The 21790-nt window shown below is 40.9% G+C and overlaps 1 protein-coding gene across 1 annotated transcript; it reads left to right on the top strand.

The window, feature by feature from the left end:
* Positions 1–1668: 1668 nt before the first annotated feature.
* On the top strand, positions 1669–20160 carry dynlrb1 (dynein, light chain, roadblock-type 1). Its single transcript, XM_041888852.2, has 4 exons — positions 1669–1788; positions 18278–18353; positions 18536–18703; positions 19670–20160. Exons 1-4 carry the CDS (start codon positions 1786–1788, stop codon positions 19711–19713), a joined length of 291 nt encoding a protein of 96 aa, XP_041744786.1. The 5' UTR covers positions 1669–1785; the 3' UTR covers positions 19714–20160.
* The last annotated feature ends 1630 nt before the right edge of the window (positions 20161–21790 follow it).

The raw sequence follows: 21790 nt of genomic DNA, 5'->3' as shown, positions 1-21790 counted from the left end.
ATGTCTTTGTCAGTGGGCAAACGTACAAAATCATCAGGGGATCAAATACATTTTTCCCTCACTGTATATGCGGATGATACCATTATGTATGCTATTGTCTCGACTGTTGGACTCTGCAGCAGTGGAAACGCGTTCTCTGGAGTGACAAATCTGGGTTTGGTGGATACCAGGAGAAGGCTACCTGTCCGAATGCATAGTGCCAACTGTAAAGTTTGGTGGAGGAGGAATAATGGTCGGGGTTGTTTTTCCTGGTTTTGGCTAGGCCATAGAAGGGAAATCTTAATGCTACAGCATACAATGACATTTTAGACTATTCTGTGCTTCCAACTTTGTGGCAACAGTTTGGGTAGGCCCTTTCCTGTTTCATCATGACAATGCCCCCGTGCACAAAGCGAGGTCCGTACACAAATGGTTTGTCGAGATCGGTGTGGAAAAACTTGACTGGCCTGCACAGAGCCCTGACCTCAACCCAATCGAACACCTTTGGGATGAATTGGAATGCCGACTGCGAGCCAGGCCTAATCGCCCAACATCAGTGCCCGACCTCACTAATACTCTTGTGGCTGAATGGAACCAAGTCCCCGCAGCAATGTTCCAACATCAAGTGGAAAGCTTTCACAGAAGAGTGGAGGCTGTTATAGCCACAAAGGTGGGACCAACTGCATATTAATGCCCATGATTTTGGAATGAGATGTTTGACGAGCAGGTCCACATACTTTTGGTCATGTAGAGTGGCTGTACACAGCAGAGCTGATGGCAGTACTGTTGGTCTTGCAGTGGGTGGACGAAATTAAGCTGGACAGGATTGTTGTGTGTTCTGATGCGTGTGCTGTATGGATGAGTCTGAAGTCTTTTAGTTCACGGAGGAGACAATATATGCTATATGAGGTACTCCAAATTCATGCCCAGGACGGGGGGGACGGGGACGGGGGGGACGGGGGACGGGGACGGGGGGGGACGACTAGATATGCTAGCTAAACAGGCCCTTAGGAGAGAGGAGGTGGATGTGCCAATGAGCAAGGCGGAGGCTAAGGGAATGATATGGACAGTGGTGGTGCAGAGATGGCAGGAGCAGTGGAACAGAGACACTAAGGGCAGGCATCTATTCCAACTACAGAGTAAAGTCAGGGAGGATGGAAGGAAGAGACAGAAGAGAGGAGGCCATCTTTACAAGGGTGGGACACAGCCATTTGAACAAGATATTAAATGTGATTGGAAATCATCCAACAGAAAGGTGTGATTACTACCAGGAAACAGAGACAGTGGAGCATGTACTGATACAGTGTGGGCAGTATCATAGGGAAAGAGAGAGACAGATCCAGTATTTTTTTTAATTTTTATTTATTTTACCTTTATTTAACTAGGCAAGTCAGTTAAGAACAAATTCTTATTTACAATGACAGCCTACACCGGCCAAACCCGGACGACGCTGGGCCAACAGTATGAGGGAGAAGGGGATACAGGAATTGAGTTGAACGAGCATACTGAGTAGAACATTAGATACAGTCTCAAATATTTTATATTTTTAAGAGAAACGGGCCTGGCAGGTACTGTAGGATTTAGTTCCTCCCTGTCTTTGGCCCACACTCCAGTGCAATAGGTGGCGGTAATGCTGCACCATAACATTGGATGCCTAGCGCCAAAAAACTCCACAGCAGTAGAATAAGTGCGCATGACCGGTTGTGGAATTGTCTGACGTCACGACTCCCTACAGTTTTGGCAGTTAGCTGAATTCCGGCTAAATAACTACATTTCTTGGACGCAAGTCACACCCTCGCCCCCAAAATGGCAAGTGCATTGTATATTATGTGAATACCTTGATTTGCATTCGTGTCCTTTACATGCTCTGTTTAGTTAATATCTTGCTAACTATAACGGTAGGTAGCTAGCGACTAGCTATAGCTACATGATGCTGGGCGTTGCCATAGCTAGTTAGCTCGGCTTCGACGCCGGTGTCGAAAATTCCTTTCGTAGGATAGCAAATGGAAGGCAAATACCGCGTTCAAAACAACTGGGAACTCGGAAAAAATGTCCTCCTACTCGTATCTTTCTATAGCTCAGACTTTCCGATTCAAAGATAACTGTCGTCATGATTTGGCCTCGTTTTTTCCCCAAGTTCCCAATTTGACAACGAACATCCAGAGCGCACTCTGGCACTCCAGATTGAATGTACTAACACACCCCTAATATTCCCGCATCCCAATAACATTGTCGCCGTGGAGGGCTTGTTACTTAGCTGCAATGTTTGTCACCTCCGTAGGCTGGACATATGACATTTTTAACAACGCTTTTTTCTAATAAAAACGAGTTAATTGTATCCGCCACGGAGCCCAGTTTCATAATATTACCATATGTCCCAGCTGCTTGCCGTAGTTTTGAAGTAATCACAAAAAAACAGGCCTTATTTTAGGGCATTTTTCACCCTGCCAGCTCCTATTAGTTCTATTGACCACTGTGGCACCAATTCGCCTTCCGAAAGTTATATTCTATTGTTTTGCGTCACAATGCCAGTTTCGCTATTGCTGGCAATGAGACCTGCCTGCGTTTACCTTGTAGGCTTACCTCAGGTAACTTACTATTAACAAGGTCACGGCTACGCCTCACTTCGCCTGTGTAGGCGATGGTTGGCGCATAGCCATCAAACGTTAAACATTTTCTGGTCTTGGTAACCATCTTTTTTTCTTCAAAAAAAGGTGTATAACCTAAACAAAACCCATGTCCCTGGCCTCTTTTTCAAGATGTGGCCGATTTAAACAACCAGAATAATTTTTTTAATCAAGAGAACTTTTTTTTGTTGAGGATTTGTTGTTTCTAAATGGCTGCTGGGTAATTTGATATGCGTGGAAATCTGTTCATTCATAGGCATCGAATTGAGCAAATGCTGCGCAGGTTCACTGACTTGCAAACTGAATGGATAGGTCTAGCTCATTGATTTGTAGATCTGACGCAGTTGCTACCTCAGATGATGAGCCTTGCAAGTGTCGCGAATGAGGTATATAGTACCCACAAAGGCTACAGGGAGGAGCAAGAGAGCATAAACCCATACAGTTTTTTGCCTTAACTGTAAAAATAACCAATCCCATTTATTTATAAAGCCCTTTTTACATCAGCAAATGTCACAAAGTGCTATACAGAAACCCTAACCCTAAGTATAACCTAAGCCTTAACCCTAACCCTAATTCTAGACTAGTATGAAAATGTATGCACTCACTACTGTAAGTAGAATGACGTAAATGTAGGGTAGGATAGCCTGGAACACTTTTAGAAAATATTTTATTAATAATATTATTATGTTAGTAAATACCATTATAGTACTAAATAGCATTTATATAAAAAAAAATAAAAAAATCTAAACCTAAGCATTATGTTGCATTTTTTTTGTTATTAGTTATTTTATTACATTTATTATTGCAAGGCAGAACACTTGATAAACAAGCCACATTTGTTTTATTTTTCAAATGTGGTTTGAACTGGGTGTGGCCAAGTAACCTCTATGTGAAAGTCCAGCAATTGGTATGGGGCAGGTTTGAGACTGATCTCAGGAATTAATCAAAATTGCCACAGCCATAGTTTCAGTAAATGTGAAAAGAAAAATACACTTTATTTCTCAGCTTCCTCACCAATGTCTTTAGGTGAATGAATAACTTTTAATTGCTAAATATTTCCAATAGATGGCAGCATAAGACCACGAAGCATCAGTTATAGGCTACAAGCAGCAATATGATTGACATAAAATAGCATGCAACCAAAGACTATGTCCCATGATTTTCTAAAATGGTCACTCATTACTTTACAGTTTTATATCTCGTATTTATTAGGCCTGTGTTGCTTTTGGGAGAGGAAAAAAATAATAACTATAGCATATATTGAACCCCATCCAAATAATCACCAGTCAGATGCGCTAACCTCAACCCGAGTATACATGCACTATAAAATCATCTTAATATCTCATATGACAGTCCGAGTAAACAGCCTCGGAATAGAAAAGACAAGAGAGTGCATCTTCCACAGCCCGCCAAGAGATTACATCATGCAACCCTCGCGGTTAGCAAATTTACCTCAACATGCCAACAAGGCAGAGTGCTCGCTGACAGCACAAGCTTTTGGCGGGGCTTGTTGAGTTGGCTACTTGTGCGACAAGGCAGAGCGGCTCGATGCTGGTTGATTAATTTGACAATGACTGTACTAGGAAAATATGTTTTTAATCGAACAGAGGTGACTGAATTAATGTTCAGGATTATTGATAATAGTTAGATATAGTAATGAAGTATAATTTGAAAACATGAGCATAAAGAGGTAATAATAAAGATGAATCATCATTACAGTAATTCACAGTCTGCTAAATCTGCTAAAATTATGTTTCAGTCCTTACTCTTGCGTTAGCAGTGTGGAAAGGGACAGAAAGAAACGTGCGCAGGCGTTTTCCTGTGAGGGTGAAGTTCCCTTCACCCTCACAGGAAAACGCCTGCGCACGTTTCTTTCTGTCCCTTTCATTCGTGGTCTTATACTGCCATCTATTGGAAATATTTAGCAGTACAATCAACACGTTTCTATAGCCAAGGTCACTGAGTACGTGTATAGTAATCCTTATTGAAGTAGTAATTACTCAGAATTGCAAAATATATTTGTTCGTTAGTTTTATCGCTTACAACCATAAAATAGCTATTTACAGCATAACAATGAACAATGCAAAATGCAAAAAAACACCATACATTTAGCTAATTATATTACTTTCTTAAGATGGGTAACGTTATCTGCCAAAGTAACACCCCCTTAAAGTGCCAATCAGCAGTTGAAACAATAATAAAAGTGCTCTCCCGACACTGTTTTGGTAAAAAGCTGGGATAGGGCTGGAGAAATTTAACCACAAAAATTAATAGACTGGCCTCCCGAGTGGTGCAGCAGTCTAAGGCACTGCATCGCAGTGCAAGAGGCGTCACTACAGACCCGGGTTCGATCCCAGGCTGTGTTGCAGCCGTCCGCGACCGGGAGACCCATGAGGCGGCGCACAATTGGCCCAGTGTCGTCCAGGTTAAGGGAGGGTTTGGCCGGCTGGGATGTCCTTGTCCCATCGCGCTCTAGTGACTTCTTGTGGCGGGCAGGGCGCATGCATGCTGACTCCGGTCGCCAGCTGAACGGTGTTTTACCTCCGACACATTGGTGCGGCTGGCTTCCGGGTTAAGCAAGCAATGCGGCTTGGCGGGGTTGTGTTTCGAGGACGCATGGCTCTTGACCTTCGCCTCTTCCGAGTCTGTACGGAGTTGCAGCGATTGGACAAGCCTAACTACCAATTGGGGAGGAAAAAGGGGTAAAAAGTACGATTTTTTTTTTTATAGACAGAGTTATGGATGCAAGGACTGACCATCCATGGTATAAAAGTGATAGTTTTAACCATGTTTTGAGGCTTTAGTGTTTTTTCTTTTAATTTACAAACATGGGAGTAAAACAAGCTTGTATTTGGGTTCTGATAGAGAATGACAGTTGAACTAAGCTCATGAGGCATTTATACGTTTAGGGGAAATGGAATTCTGAGCATCACTCCAGTCAGAAGAGGCTCAGCAAAGGTTTGTTTAAATTAATTTGCTATGGCCTCGCGCTAGTGTTCCAGCTCAGCCAATGTTCATTGGCCGTTTTTCAGCCTTGGGTGAATTTTGACTCGTTCTATTGTCCAGCCAATGAACATCTGAATGATTCAGAGGAGAACTGGGTGAAAGTGTTGTGGTCAGATGAGACCAAAATCGAGCTCTTTGGCATCAACTCAACTCGCCGTGTTTGGAGGAGGAGGAATGCTGCCTATGATCCCAAGAACACCATCCCCATCGTCAAACATGGAGGTGGAAACATTATGCTTTGGGGGTGTTTTTCTGCTAAGGGGACAGGACAACTTCACCGCATCAAAGGGATGCTGGATGGGGCAATGTACCGTCAAATCTTGGGTGAGAACCTCCTTTCCTCAGCCAGGGCATTGAAAATGGGTCGTGGATGGGTATTCCAGCATGACAATGACCCAAAACATACGGCCAAGGCAACAAAGGAGTGACTCAAGAAGAAGCACATTAAGGTCCTGGAGTGGCCTAGCCAGTCTCCAGACCTTAATCCCATAGAAAATCTGTGGAGGGAGCTGAAGGTTCGAGTTGCCAAACGTCAGCCTCGAAACCTTAATGACTTGGAGAAGATCTGCAAAGACGAGTGGGACAAAATCCCTCCTGAGATGTGTGCAAACCTGGTGGCCAACTACAAGAAACGTCTGACCTCTGATTGCCAACAAGGGTTTTGCCACCAAGTACTAAGTCATGTTTTGCAGAGGGGTCAAATACTTATTTCCCTCATTAAAATGCAAATCAATTTATAACATTTTTGACATCAATCTACACACAATACCCCATAATGACGAAGCAAAGACAGGTTTTTAGAAATGTTTGCAAATTTATTAAAATTAAACTGAAATATCACATTTACATAACTATTCAGACCCTTTACTCAGTACTTTGAAGCACCTTTGGCAGCGATTACAGAATCCAGTCTTCGTGGGAATGACGCTACAAGCTTGGCACAGCTGTATTTTGGGAGTTTCTCCCATTTTTCTCTGCAGATCCTCTCAAGCTCTGTCAGGTTGGATGGGGAGTGTTGCTGGACAGCTATTTTCAGGTCTCTCCAGAGATGTTCGATCGTGTTCAAGTCTGGTCTCTGGCTGGGCCACTCAAGGACATTCAGAGACGTGTCCCGAAGCCACTCCTGCGTTGTTTTGGCTGTGTGCTTAGGGTCGTTGTCCTGTTGGAAGGTGAACCTTCACCCCAATCTGAGGACCTGAGCGCTCTGGAGCAGGTTTTCATTAAGGATCTCTCTGTACTTTCCTCCTTTCATCTTTCCCTCGATCCTGACTAGTCTCCCAGTGCCTGCCATTGAAGAACATCCCCACAGCATGATGCTGCCACTACCATGCTTCACCGTAGGGATGGTGCCAGGTTTCCTCAGACGTGAAGCTTGGCATTCAGGCCAAAGAGTTCAATCTTGGTTTCTTCAGACCAGAGAATCTTGTTTCTCATGGTCTGAGAGTCCTTTAGGTGCCTTTTGGCAAACTCCAAGCGGGGCTGTCATGTGCCTTTTACTGAGGAGTGGCTTCCGTCTGGCCACTCTACCATAAAGGCCTGATTGGTGGAGTGCTGCAGAGATTGTTGTCTTTCTGGAAGGTTTTCCCATCTCCACAGAGGAACTCTATAGCTCTGTCATAGTGACCATCGGGTTCTTTGTCACCTCCCTGACCAAGGCCCTTCTCCCCCGATTGCTCAGTTTGGCCGGGCAGACAGATCTAGGAGTCTTGGTGGTTCCAAACTTCTTCCATTCCATTTAAAAAAAATTTGGTACCCTTCCCCAGATCTGTGCCTCGACACAATCCTGTCTCGGCGCTCTACGGACAATTCCTTCGACCTCATAGCTTGGTTTTTGCTCTGACATGCACTGTCAACGGTGGGGCCTTATAAAGACAGGTGTGTGCCTTTCCAAATAATGTCCAATCAATTTAATTTACCACAGGTGGACTCCAGTCAAGTTGTAGAAAAATCTCATGGATCATCAATGGAAACAGGATGCACCTGAGCTCAATTTCATGTCTCATAGCAGAGGGTCTGAATAATTATGGTTTTTATTTTTGATAAATTTGCAAAAATGTCTAAACCTGTTTTCGCTTTGTCATTATGGGCTATTGTGTGTAGATTGCTGAGGAAAATGTTTTATTCAATCAATTTTAGAATAAGGCTGTAATGTAACAAAGTGGAAAAAGTCAAGGGGTCTGAATACTTTCCTAATGCACTGTATATACTGTTTGTCAACCAGCTCTCACAGTCTTGCATCAGAATTAGACGTTCATCCATGTGTCTCTCATTTCTAAGTGTTTAAGGTAAACTTAACTCTGAATTTTGAAGGTTAAGTTCAGCCATTCACTCCAAATTCTTAAGGCTAGGCATCAACTCTGAATGGTTAAGGTTTGGGATAGGCTTAAAACAAAAATATCAAACTACTTTCTATCGCTGGATTTGAAACTTGCAACCTTTGGAATCAGAGGCAGATGTTTACGCCCAGCCGCCATCCCTGTCTACAACACCCTAGCAAAACCGAAACCTACTTGAAGGTAACAGCGCTCACGGTTGCCCCTAGTGGCTGGTTTCCACGTCATCTCCCGATGTCCTCAGACATGGATGGACGTCGAATACTGACTTGTATCACGGGTGACCTGGTTGATAAGTATTCAGACCCCTTCACTTTATCCACATTTTGTTACGTTACAGCCTTATTCTAAAATGGATTAAATAGGTTTTTTCCCCTCATCAATCTACACACACAACCCCATAATGACAAAGCAAAAACAGGTTTTTAGAAATGTTAGCAAATATATGAAATATAATAAAACTGAAATATCACATTTACATAAGTATTCAGACCTTTACTCAGTACTTTGTTGAAGCACCTTTGGCAGCGATTACAGCCTTGAGTATGACGCTACAAGCTTGGCAGACCTGTATTTGGGGAGTTTCTTCTCTGCAGATCCTCTCAAGCTCTGTCAGGTTGGATGGGGAGCGTCGCTGCACAGCTATTTTCAGGTCTCTCCAGAGATGTTCGAGCGGGTTCAGGTTTTCATCAAGGCTCCCTCTGTTCTTGGGGATCAGCAGGCTTCCATTGTCAATACCAGTGATTAATAATGAATGTTATTTTGTGAAGTGGTTCCTTGCATCAACACAATTTTCAGTCACCTTTGTGGCCCATGGTTTTACAGAACTGTTTTTATTGATTTAGTTTTTGGGACAAGTGATTTGAGCTTTTGGACAAGTAAAAAAAAAAAAAAAAAAAAAAACAGTCCTACAGTCCTGGCTAAAAAAGTAAATGTCAAGCCCTGATGTAAACACTTTACTCTGCTCATTTTAAATCAGCGTCCGGTCAAAATCGAAGTAAGCATACACCGATTAAAACACCTGGTTTTCTGAGCAATCTTTTGAATTATTAGGTGTATTTGATTTGGTTTGGCTGGCACCTAGCCGAGAACCGAAGGAGTGTGCTCGCACTCTCCCTCAAAATACCTAACATGCTGACTAGACCGGGCACGCGCGTGCGTCCGCCTTCGCGCGCATGTTGATTTTTCCACCCACACCAGACGCGATCAGAACATGCAGGTTGAAATATCAAAATGAACTCTGAACCAACTATATTAATTAGGGGACAGGTCGAAACGCATGAAACATTCATGGCAATTTAGCTAGCAAATATTTTCTGGGATATAAAGTTGGGTTGTTATTTTACCTGAAATGCACAAGGTCCTCTACTCCGACAATTAATCCACAGATAAAAGGGTAAACCTAGTTTGTTTGTAGTAATCTCTCCTCCTTCAGTCTTCTTCTTCTGACTTTATATGGCTGTTAATACTTTGTCCATCTTGAGACACTGTAGCCAGGATACACTTCCTCAAAAGTCAGAATTAATCTAAGATAACTCAAGAAATGTAATTCATCTTTATGTATTTGCTGAGGAGATCTGAGTCGCACAATTTTACATCTAACTAAGATGTTTGGTGCAGTATTTCTCAAGTGAAAATATTTGCAAGAAAACAATTAGTCTCTCGTTGAATGACAACAAACATTTAATTGAAGAATCTATACTGTTGACCAATCACGACGAAGTGGCATAGACTTCGGCTACCGATTTTTGGCTTGTGCACGAACAGCCGAAAACATAGTAAACGAACAAAAACATCACAAAATGTCGTAATATATGCACAAACTGTTCCAAACTGTTTCGGATGGGAAGCATGCACAAGTGAAGTGAGTTTGGAAAAACTGAAAGTATGCATCTTAGAAATAGTTCACATACAAACTTTTCTGCATTTATTTAAGTTCCACCAGGTAGCCTGATTTCAGATGTCCATGTAAACAGGATTTGTATTTATTTGGGATCCCTATTAGCTGCTGCCTTGTTTGGCCGTATTGCCCCCTAAAATAATCCATGCCTTTTGTGGCTGTTGTGCCCTTAGGCTGAATTTAATAATTATTATTCCCTTCTACCGGCTGCGTGCCGAAGCACCTCACTCACATGGCTTTCAGTCACATGATCGGGTCTTTCTCACAGGCTACAAGTGAAGACAGACACATCGGGGACTCAACTGCGCGCGTCCTTATCCAATTCCCGAGGCGCATATTGAAGATATTGGAAGAAATGTCCACATTTACTTTTCATCAGCCAACAAGATGAGTAGGCCTAACGAACAGCAAACGCTAATCTAATATCCCCCGCAGTACAAAAGTTGACCTATTCTGTACGATAAATAAAAATTCAAACATAGTCTGGGACAGTTGTGGGATTTGATAGATCCCAAATTAATACAACCACTAGCATCAAAAAAACTGTTTTAAGCAATTAGCCTGATGCAACAGATGAGAAAGTTTAGTTTAGTTTAAAATGTTGATAAACTATTAGGCTATTTCTTTACATTATATGCGCAGCAATGCGAACACGGCAGTAGGCTATAAGCGCGAATGTTCCATTAGCAGGAAAACACCATTATTAAAAGTGACCGCAAATGCGATTATGCATGGGTGCTTTTATTATAAAAGGTGCATTTTTATAGTGAAAAGTATCTTCCCCAAACTTGAAACTCACGCCAGTTAGGCTGTACACCAGTTGTAAAGTGGATTAATGTGTTTGAACACTTTTTAGTTGTGATACAAACCTTATCAGAACATACAGTACCAGTCAAAAGTTTGGACACCTACTCATTCCAGGGTTTTTCTTTATTTTTTACTATTTTCTACATTCTAGAATAATAGTGAAGACATAAAATATGAAATAACACATATGGAATCATGCAGTAACCAGAAAAGTGTTAAACAAATCAAAATATTTTATATTTGAGATTCTTCAAAGTAGCCACCCTTTGCCTTGACAGGTTTGTACGCTCTTGGCATTCTCTCAACCAGCTTCAGGAGGTAGTCACCTGGAATGCATTTCAGTTAGCAGGTGTGCCTTGTTAAAAGTTAATTTGTGGAATTTCTTTCCTTCTTAATGCGTTTGAGCCAATCAGTTGTGTTGTGACAAGGTAGGGTTGGTATACAGAAGATAGCCCTATTTGGTAAAATACCAAGTCCATATTATGGCAAGAACAGCTCAAATAAGCAAAGAGGTCAGTCAATCCGTAAAAGTTAAGAAAGTTTCTTCAAGTGCAGTCGCAAAAACCATCAAGCGCTATGATGAAACTGGCTCTCATGAGGACCGCCACAGGAAAGGAAGACCCAGAGTTACCTCTGCTGCAGAGGATAAGTTCAATAGAGTTAACTGCACCTCAGATTGCAGCCCAAATAAATGCTTCACAGAATTCAAGTAACAGACACATCTCAACATCAACTGTTAAGAGGAGACTGCGTGAATCAGGCCTTCATGGTCGAATTGCTGCAAAGAATCCACCAATAAGAAAAAGAGACTTGCTTGGGCCAAGAAACACGAGCAATGGACATTAGACCGGTGGAAATCTGTCCTTTGGTCTGAAGGGTCCAAATTTGAGATTTTTGATTCCAACCGCCGTGTCTTTGTGAGACGCAGAGTAGGTGAATGGATGATATCCGCATGTGTGGTTCCCACTGTGAAGCATGGAGGAGGTGGTGTGGGGGTGCTTTGCTGGTGACATTATCGTGATTTATTTAGAATTCAAGGCACACTTAACCAGCATGGCTACCACAGCATTCTGTAGCGATACGCCATCCCATCTGGTTTGCGCATAGTGGGACTATCATTTGCTTTTCAATAGGACAATGACCCAACACAACTCCAGGCTGTGTCAGGGCTATTTGACCAAGAAGGAGAGTGATGGAGTGCTGCATCAGATGACCTGACCTCCACAATCACCAGACCTCAACCCAATTGAGATGGTTTGGAATTAGTTGGACCACGGAGTGAAGGAGAAGCAGCCAACAAGTGCTCAGCATATGTGGGAACTCCTTCAAGACTGTTGGAAAAACATTCCAGGTGAAGCTGGTTGAGAGAATGCCAAGAGTGTGCAAAGCTGTCATCAAGGCAAAGGGTGGCTACTTTGAAGATTCTCAAATATATAATATATTTTGATTTGTTTAACACTTTTTTGGTTACTACATGATTTCATGTGTTATTTCATAGATTTAATGTATTCACTATTTTTCTACAATGTAGAAAATAGTACAAATAAAAACCCTTGAATGAGTAGGTGTCCAAACTTTTGACTGGTACTGTATATGCCTAAGGGATAGGCTACATGAGGTGTGCAACCTATGATTTAAAAAAGTCGCAAAAAAAAGCATGTGCTGTTTGCCTTAAGCTGGGCATCATTCACAATGATAAAATATAATTCACAAGTGATAGGCTAATATTGTCACCCATCACACTGGAGAAAAAAAAACATCACATTGTTCTTGATTTAACATTTGCATTGATGTCAGAGTGATTAGAGGGACAATGGAGTGCGGAGTACCAGGCAGTTGGCGAGTTTGGTAGGCTAGTAATGACCATCAGCAGCATCAACTTGGAGAAGCCTAATTACCGTGACTAAATGATCACGTTGAATTTGACTGCCGTCATGACTCATGACTGCCGGTGTGGCGGTAATAGTCACCGTAACAGCCCTAGTTATGATTTATGTTTATTAATGAAATATTGTCTACACAAGAAATTTGACATTACAGTATTTAGGTTGTAGGCTATTTTGTGACAAGAGTAGCCTATTAGGAATTTATTCTGCAATGATCGTGGAAATAAAATAAATAATAGGAAATATAAGCCTGTTTCTAATTATTTTAGAATGCAAAGATAAGAAAAATAAAATAAAAATTGCTCCCCCCTAACGGCAAATGAAACTCCCCAAATACAGGTGTGACGAGCTTGTAGCGTCATACCCAAGAAGACTTGAGGCTGTAATCGCTGCCGAAGGTGCTTCAACAAAGTACTGAGTAAAGGGTCTGAATACTTATTTAAATGTTATTTTTCCGTTTTTTATCTTTAATACATTTGGTAAAATTCCAAAAAAACTGTTTTTGCTTTGTCATTATGGGGTAGAATGTGTGGATTGATGAGGGAAAGAAAACAATTGAATCAATTTTAGAATAAGGCTGTAACTTAACAAAATGTGGAAAACGTCAAGGGGTCTGAATACTTTCCGAAGGCACTGTATATCGTGAATCGCCCATAAGTTTGAAAAAAAAATGATTTTTAGGCCCCCTCAAACAGCAAGCAAACAAAGTCTGTTTTACATCCATTGAGAATGACAATAGTTCCTCAATGTATTTGAAAAATCTTTCCAGCTCTCTCCCTTTCGATAACCACTCAGCATGAAAGGGAAACATGTCATGCTCTGATCGAGTGGAAACTTCATAAAAAAAATTGGTCTACCTGATCTGCTCTTATCCCTTGCGCAAAAAGCCTACAGCTGTGTCTGTCCCGAGCTCACTGGCTGGGAAACCGAGGGCCCAGAATATTTTATACAACGTTGCAAGTTTGCTAGTGCGAGCTTCAGGCTGGACCTTGGCCATGCGAAGCCAATGTGATTTATAGGATATTTATTTTTGTCAGGATATTTTCTACCTGCAGGCTGCAATGTTTTTATTTGTTGGTTTTATCTAGGCTATTTTTACATAGTTGTCAATGGCAATAGAAGTTACTTTTTAGGGTTGTATAATTTTCATTTAGATTTGGATAGAATTTGGATTAATTAACCACGACAATGATTTTGCGATACGAAGGCGTTAATATAAATTAAATGTAACTGTTCCACGAAAATGTGCATATGAAAACCTTAACTGGCACGCAGATCGGTAGAAATTGTAAAATAAATTGGCATTCCACATGAGAAAGGTTGCAGACTCGTTGTGTACACCGATAACTTCAGCAGAGTAATGGCAGAATCTGTGAAAGCCAGCGGGAGGAGGATGGTCGGTCAGGTTAAGGTTTTTCTCTTCTGGTTATGTTGATCTTTGGCTCCCTCCTTAAGTAATTTGTCTTATTTCATCAAACAGCATCAGACAAGCATATAGTTGATTTTTATTAAAACACATAGGGGGCAGTGGCGGTCAGTGCCGTTTTAAGATGAGGGAGGACGATTATTTCTATTACAGCATATTAGATGACTGTCATTCATATTCCATTCACCCAGTTCAATGGAACAGCGATACGTTTAGGCTACTACAGGATACTAAAACTTTCCCTTTACCCATCATGAGATTGCTACAACCTAGCCTATGAATGAAAGTTTATAACGTAGGTGCACACAGGTCGAGAGAAAGATTTGAGGTGACACAGTGACACATTCAATACCGACTTGCACACTCTTGCCTTCATCTAGCTGATATAGGGTGTAATCATTAGTCCAACAGTTGCAAACAACAGTTTCTATTGGACAAATTCAGGCATGTTCATCCCCATTTTGTTCCGTTTGCTTCCGTTTTAAGAAACATTTTAACAGAATCGGCGTAAACACAATTCACTTTCATAGCAGCCACGTTGTATTCCTTCTCACATCTATGCTATCTCCTCCTCTCACCGTGTCCCTTCGCTTGTGGACTTCAATGCACAACACATCAGCTGTATGTGACCAGGTGAAAAAAAACTTTCCAAGCCAAACCATATCGTAACAGCTACATCATTGTCACCATATTAGCTAAAGTAACGTCATAGTCAACATAGCTAATACAACTAACGCATTAGTAAACCCGCTACAATCATGCAGTAACGTTACAGTGTACAGTCAGTAAGCAGTTACACCGGCGGGCCCCGGTGGCAATAAATTAGTAAAAGCTTACCTTGACTTGGAAAAGTTCCAGTGTTGTGTTGGATAACATAGCATCCCTCTGTTCGAGCAGGGTGTTTGAGTAGGCTAAACTAGCTAGCTGCAATTAATAGCTAAGAAAGTGAAAAGTGACACTCTTGCTCTCTCTCTTGCTTCTCCTTCATTTTGGAAGAAATTAATTTGTTCAAAACTGTTAAACTATTGTCTTTCTCTCTCTTTGAGTCAACTACTCACCACATCATAATGGCGCCGGAGGAGATGGCTGCTGTTTTACGGGCTCCTAACCATTTGTGTGTGTTTTTTCACGTTATTTGTAACTTATTTTAGACAATGTTTCTGCCACCGTCTCTTATGACCGAAAAAAGCTTCTGGATATCAGGACGGCGATTACTTACCTCATACTGGACAAATATTTTTTCTTTAACGAGTCGGACGCGAAGGATTTACTTCAGACACCCGACAAGGCCCAAATCCCTGTCATTCACATGAAGAAGAGACGGAGATATCGGGACGTATGTCAGTGTGCCTTGGAAGGATCCGACAGCGAGCGAGTAATCTGCCTCTACCATCAGTCCTATTAGCCAACGTATAATCATTGGATAATAAAATGGATGAGCTCCGATCTATACCGGTACACCCTGTATATAGCCTCGCTACTGTTGGTTTACTGCTGCTCTTTAATTATTTTTTATTTTTACTGATCTGTTTTTTACTTAACCATTAATGCAGTTAAGAAAAATAAGTGTTAAGGGCTTGTAAGTAAGCATTTCACTGTAAGGTCTACACCTGTTGTATTCGGCGCATGTGAAAAATAACATTTGATTTGATTTGGTTGTATCACCGCCTGGTATGGCAACTCCTCGGCCTCCGACCACAACTGAGGGTTGTGCGTACGGCCCAGATTGGTCAACAGTAGGGATTCTTCAATTAAATATGTTGTCATTCAACGATAGACTAATTGTTTTCATGGAAATATCTTCACTTGAGAAATACTGCACCGAACATCTTAGTTAAATAGTACCCGCAAAACACCAGTCTCAACGTCAACAGTGAAGAGGCGACTCTGGGATGCTGACCTTCTAGGCAGAGTTGCAAAGAAAAAGCCATATCTCAGACTGCCCATCTTAATCTTTTCTTTTTGTTGGCCAGTCTGAGATGTGGCTTTTTCTTTGCAACTCTGCCTAGAAGGTCAGCATCCCGGAGTCTCCTCTTCACTGTTGACGTTGAGACTGGTGTTTTGCGGGTACTATTTAATAAAGCTGCCAGTTGAGGACCTGTGAGGCATCTGTTTCTCAAACTAGACACTAATGTATTTGTCCTCTTGCTCAGTTGTGCACCGTGGCCTCCCACTCCTCTTTCTATTCTGGTTAGAGCCAGTTTGCGCTGTTCTGTGAAGGGAGTAGTACGAGATCTTCAGTTTCTTGGCAATTTCTCGCATGGAATAGCCTTCATTTCTCAGAACAAGAATAGACTGACGAGTTTCAGAAGAAAGTTATTTGTTTCTGGCCATTTTGAGCCTGTAATCGAACCCACAATTGCTGATGCTCCAGATACTCAACTAGTCTCAAGAAGGGCAGTTTTATTGGTTATTTAATCAGCACAACTGTTTTCAGCTGTGCTAACATACATTTCAAAAGGGTTTTCTAATGATCAATTAGCCTTTTTAAAATGATAAACTTGGATTAGCAAACACAACGTGCCATTGGAACACAGGACTGATGGTTGCTGATAATGGGCCTCTGTACGCCTATGTAGATATTCCATAAAAAATCAGCCGTTTCCAGCTACAATAGCCATTTACAACATTAACAATGTCTACACTGTATTTCTGATCAATATGATGGTATTTTAATGGACAAAAACAAGAATTCCTAAGTGACCCTGAATGGTAGTGTGTGTATATATAATATAATATAATATAATATAATAAATGCAGGCCTCAACCACTACCCTGAGAGCACTTGATTCAGTATATCATGCAGTCCTCAGGTTCATTACCAATCAAAAACTTCTAACACATCATTGTGATCTCTACAGCGCCGTTGGCTGGTCGTCATTGACCTTGCATAGGCTTAAACACTGGGATACACTGATTTTATAAGGCCATGCTGGGTAAAATGTCACTTTATCTCTGTTCTTTTTCAAATCAGGTCAGTAAATAAATATCAATTACAGTCCCATTCTCATTTGCTTTTAACAGTACCAAGAATTAGAACAGGTCATTGTAGAAATAGTTTTAGTTACTCAGCTCTGTGGTCCTGGAATTCTCTCCAGAACATAACTTTTTTTGATGATCTAGTCACGTTGGTGGAGTTTAAACACGTAGTCGATGTAAATATCATAGAGTGTAATTGTCTTTAGGACAGCAGTTTTTTAGTTATGACATTCGTGTTTCTTTACGTAATATGTCATTGTTGTACTGTATGTGTGGCTGTAGTTTTGTTCAATGTTGCGTTAGTGTATGTAAGTTGTTTTGTCTGAAACTTTGTTCCCCCTGCTGCTGTTGGACCAGGTCTCTCTTGGAAAAATAGATTTTATCTCAATGAGAAAAACCTGCATAAATAAAGGTTAAATAAAACATTGATGCCATTGCACGGACTGTTGACCAAGCTATGTTAGAGCTGCAATCTGATTTTGTTACATTACAGAAAGACCTTGTTGATTTAAAACTTGTAAATATATTGTTCTCTAATTCACAGAAAAATTTCTCAAATGGGCTACATTCACTCATTGAATGGTTCTCTCATGGAGTAGGTTCCCACCTATAAATATCTGGACATTTGGATTGATAAAGATCTAACGTTTTTTTTTTAAACATACTGATGAGATAGTTAAAAAGAGAAGATTTAAAAGTGGTCTTATTTTTTTGCCTCTATGAACAGCAGGAATCAGATTGTAGTCAACTTTCCTGCCAGTTCTTGACTATGGTGACACCATTTACCAGAATGCAGCAGCCACTACTCTTAAACCTTTGGATACCTTCTACCATAGCACCCTTCGCTTTATCATAGGTGACAGTTTTAATACTCATCACAGCATCCTGTATCAGAAGTTTGGCTGGACCTCACTAAAGTCCCGTAGATCACTTCATAGGACAATTATAAGCACCCAACAAATTATTATTATTGTTGAAAGGAAATTTCGCAGGTCGGTGGCTGCTGGCTAGCTCGTTAAGTTAGTACCAAACCAGAATGTTGTTAGCTATTTCATGAAGGGAAACCATTTTAATTAACTTAGCTAACTAACCCTAAAAACAGTAGATTAACTGCTTAGCCACCACTGACCAGTCTAGTGCTTTGTCACTTTGAAGCTGAGTTGGCCTGCTAATGTTAGCTAACTAGTCAATGGCTAGCTAGCTACAGTAGCTAAAGTTTTTTTGTTCTTCTGTCTTGTTGCAATCTAGATGATAATGCTTTTCTTCCAAAAGTAGCAAACTTATAAGGAATGTGTGATTTTTTAATTATATTTAAAATAACTGCTGTCTTTTAGGCTGAGGTAGAGGAAACCCTCAAGAGAATTCAGGGTCAAAAAGGGGTGCAAGGAATCATCATTGTCAATGCTGAAGGTAAGCCTAATTCAATGATTACCATAGTTTAAACTGGTTAGCTATTTTATTAATAATATCCTTTGTTATGGTAAATCATGGCACAATGAAGTTTCTTTCAAATGTATTTTCAAGACCGCAATGATCTTCCACAGACTCAATGCACAATGGTTCCTTTTGCATTCCCCTCTGACATTCTCCAGGCATCCCTATCAAGACCACCCTTGACAACTCCAGCACAGTGCAGTATGCTGGACTCATTCACCAATTAGTGATGAAGGCACGTAGCACAGTTAGGGATATTGACCCCCAGAATGACCTCACCTTCCTCAGGGTCCGCTCCAAGAAGAATGAGATTATGATTGCTCCAGGTAACTCACAATGATTGTCTCAGTCACATATAGCATGGCTTTTGAACATCGCTGTCCCCTCTCCACATTTATCTTGGATGTTGAATTGTGTCAAATGCAATACTGCAGTGGTAGTAATTTGTTGTAGAGAGGACACTGACACTACAGAAGTGTTTAGAATCTGTATACAGTTAAGATTAGGGTTTTCAAATCAACTTTTATTTGTCACGTGCACAGGATACAGTACAGTGAAATTCTTACTTGCAAGCTCTTCCTCAAAAGTGCAGTGTCAATATCAAAATAGAAATAAAGGGTTGATTTTAAAAAAGTATCAATCAACAAAATATAAATGTAACATGCAACCATTTCAAAGATTTTACAGAATTACAGATTATATAAGGAAATCAGTAAATTGAAATATATGGATTTCACATGAATGGGAATACAGATATCCATATGTTGGTCACAGAATACAGTACCTTAAAATAAAAAGGTAGGTGCGTGGATCAGAAAAGCAGGAAGTATCTGGTGTGACCACCATTTGCCTCATGCAGCGCGACACATCTCCTTCGCATAGAGTTGATCAGACTGTTGATTGTGGCCTGTGGAATGTTGTCCCACTCCTCTTCAATGGCTGTGTGAAGTCGCTTCATATCTGTATTCCCAGTCATGTGAAATCCATAGATTAGGGCCTAATGTAGTCCCGTGTAGCTCAGTTGGTAGAGCATGGCGCTTGCAACGCCAGGGTTGTGGGTTCGTTTCCCACGGGGGGCCAGTATGAAAATGTGTGCACTCACTAACTGTAAGTCGCTCTGGATAAGAGCGTCTGCTAAAGGACTAAAATGTAAATGTAAAATGAATTTATTTCAATTGACTGATTTTCCTTATATGAACTGTAGCTCAGTAAAATCGTTGAAATTGTTGCGTTTTATATTTTTTGTTCAGTGTATATTTGTTTGGAATAATACTCCTTGCTTTCCCCCACAGATAAAGACTATTTCCTCATCGTCATTCAGAACCCCTCAGACTGAGCGGATAACCTCCACCATCTCTTTGCTGTATTAGTTTTTTTCTATTTAATGGCCAAATGTTTATTCTATTGTGTTAGCAAAATAATAACTCGTGCAATAAGCTTGATTCATATCATCCTGGGTGGGTTGATATGCTATGTATGTTCATGTTTGATCATCATTGCAGTTCCATCTCCCCTGTCTGAAAGGTTCTTTATTGGCACATAACCTTATAGAAGGATAGTTGACTGTCATTGGAGGTTGCTGTCATTTTGGGGCAAAGTCCTTAAAGCGTTTGAAACTTTGTAACACTTATTTATTTTGTTGTTTACATCCAATCACCAATAGGTTTGAACAATATTCTTTGTAAATGGTGAGCAGTGTATAACACATCTGATTCAACATTTTATGTTGGTACCTTGTAAGGCCTGATAAGAGATATACAATAAACATTTATCATACAAAAGAGCCTAAACTCAGTGACGTTTCAAATGTTTACTCAGTGAAGATGTACAGCTGAATAAATACATTCAATACAGTGCACTTCCACAAAGATGTACTTCAGTACTTTTTCCATCACCCAGGATTTCTCCGTGCTCCTCTGTGCATATCACAGGACTTATCAGTCAAGAGAGGCCTTGAATTATTGGGAGGACACATTCCTGCAGTCCCTGTAGCTCAGTTGGTAGAGCATGGCGCTTGCAACGCCAGGGTTGTGGGTTCGTTTCCCACGGGGGGCCAGTATGAAAATGTATGCACTCACTAACTGTAAGTCGCTCTGGATAAGAGCATCTGCTAAATGACTAAAATGTCAAATGTAAATAATTAAATTTCTCATACACTAAGAACTTGAGCCTAATGCTACTTTCAATATATATATCACAACAATATATTACTACGAAGAGGATATAATGATATAAAACGGTAACTTACAATCTATCAGGCCTATAAAAGTAAAAGCTAGTGCTGAGTGATGACTGATTTTTTTCGGTCGTTTCGGTAATTTATTTTATATATATATATATATATAATATATATACACACACACACAGTGGGGAGAACAAGTATTTGATACACTGCCGATTTTGCAGGTTTTCCTACTTACAAAGCATGTAGAGGTCTGTAATTTTTATCATAGGTACACTTCAACTGTGAGAGACAGAATCTAAAACAAAAATCCAGAAAATCACATTGTATGATTTTTAAGTAATTAATTTGCATTTTATTGCATGACATAAGTATTTGATACATCAGAAAAGCAGAACTTAATATTTCGTACAGAAACCTTTGTTTGCAATTACAGAGATCATACGTTTCCTGTAGGTCTTGACCAGGTTTGCACACACAGCAGCAGGGATTTTGGCCCACTCCTCCATACAGACCTTCTCCAGATCCTTCAGGTTTCGGGGCTGTCGCGATACATGGCCCCATCCATCCTCCCCTCAATACGGTGCAGTCGTCCTGTCCCCTTTGCAGAAAAGCATCCCCAAAGAATGATGTTTCCACCTCCATGCTTCACGGTTGGGATGGTGTTCTTGGTTGTACTCATCCTTCTTCCTCCAAACACGGCGAGAGGAGTTTAGACCAAAAAGCTATCTTTTTGTCTCATCAGACCACATGACCTTCTCCCATTCCTCCTCTGGATCATCCAGATGGTCATTGGCAAACTTCAGATGGGCCTGGACATGCGCTGGCTTGAGGAGGGGGACCTTGCGTGCGCTGCAGGATTTTAATCCATGATGGCGTAGTGTGTTACTAATGGTTTTCTTTTGAGACTGTGGTCCCAGCTCTCTTCAGGTCATTGACCAGGTCCTGCCGTGTAGTTGTGGGCTGATCCCTCACCTTCCTCATGATCATTGATGCCCCACGAGGTGAGAGACAGAATAACAACAACAAAATCCAGAAAAACGCATGTAAAAAATGTTATAAATTGATTTGCATTTTAATGAGGGAAATAAGTATTTGACCCCTCTGTAAAACATGACTTAGTACTTGGTGGCAAAACCCTTGTTGGCAATCAGAGGTCAGACGTTTCTTGTAGTTGGCCACCAGGTTTGCACACATCTCAGGAGGGATTTTGTCCCACTCCTCTTTGCAG

The sequence above is a fragment of the Coregonus clupeaformis genome, chromosome 10, assembly GCF_020615455.1.
Source record: "Coregonus clupeaformis isolate EN_2021a chromosome 10, ASM2061545v1, whole genome shotgun sequence".
Classification (NCBI taxonomy): domain Eukaryota; kingdom Metazoa; phylum Chordata; class Actinopteri; order Salmoniformes; family Salmonidae; genus Coregonus; species Coregonus clupeaformis.
This window is presented reverse-complemented; position numbering and strand designations above follow the sequence as displayed.

Coding starts and splice junctions, on each gene's coding strand:
- dynlrb1 (XM_041888852.2), top strand. Junction 18,354..18,535: donor CATCATTGTCAATGCTGAAG/GTAAGCCTAATT, acceptor GACATTCTCCAG/GCATCCCTATCAAGACCACC. Junction 18,704..19,669: donor TGAGATTATGATTGCTCCAG/GTAACTCACAAT, acceptor TTTCCCCCACAG/ATAAAGACTATTTCCTCATC.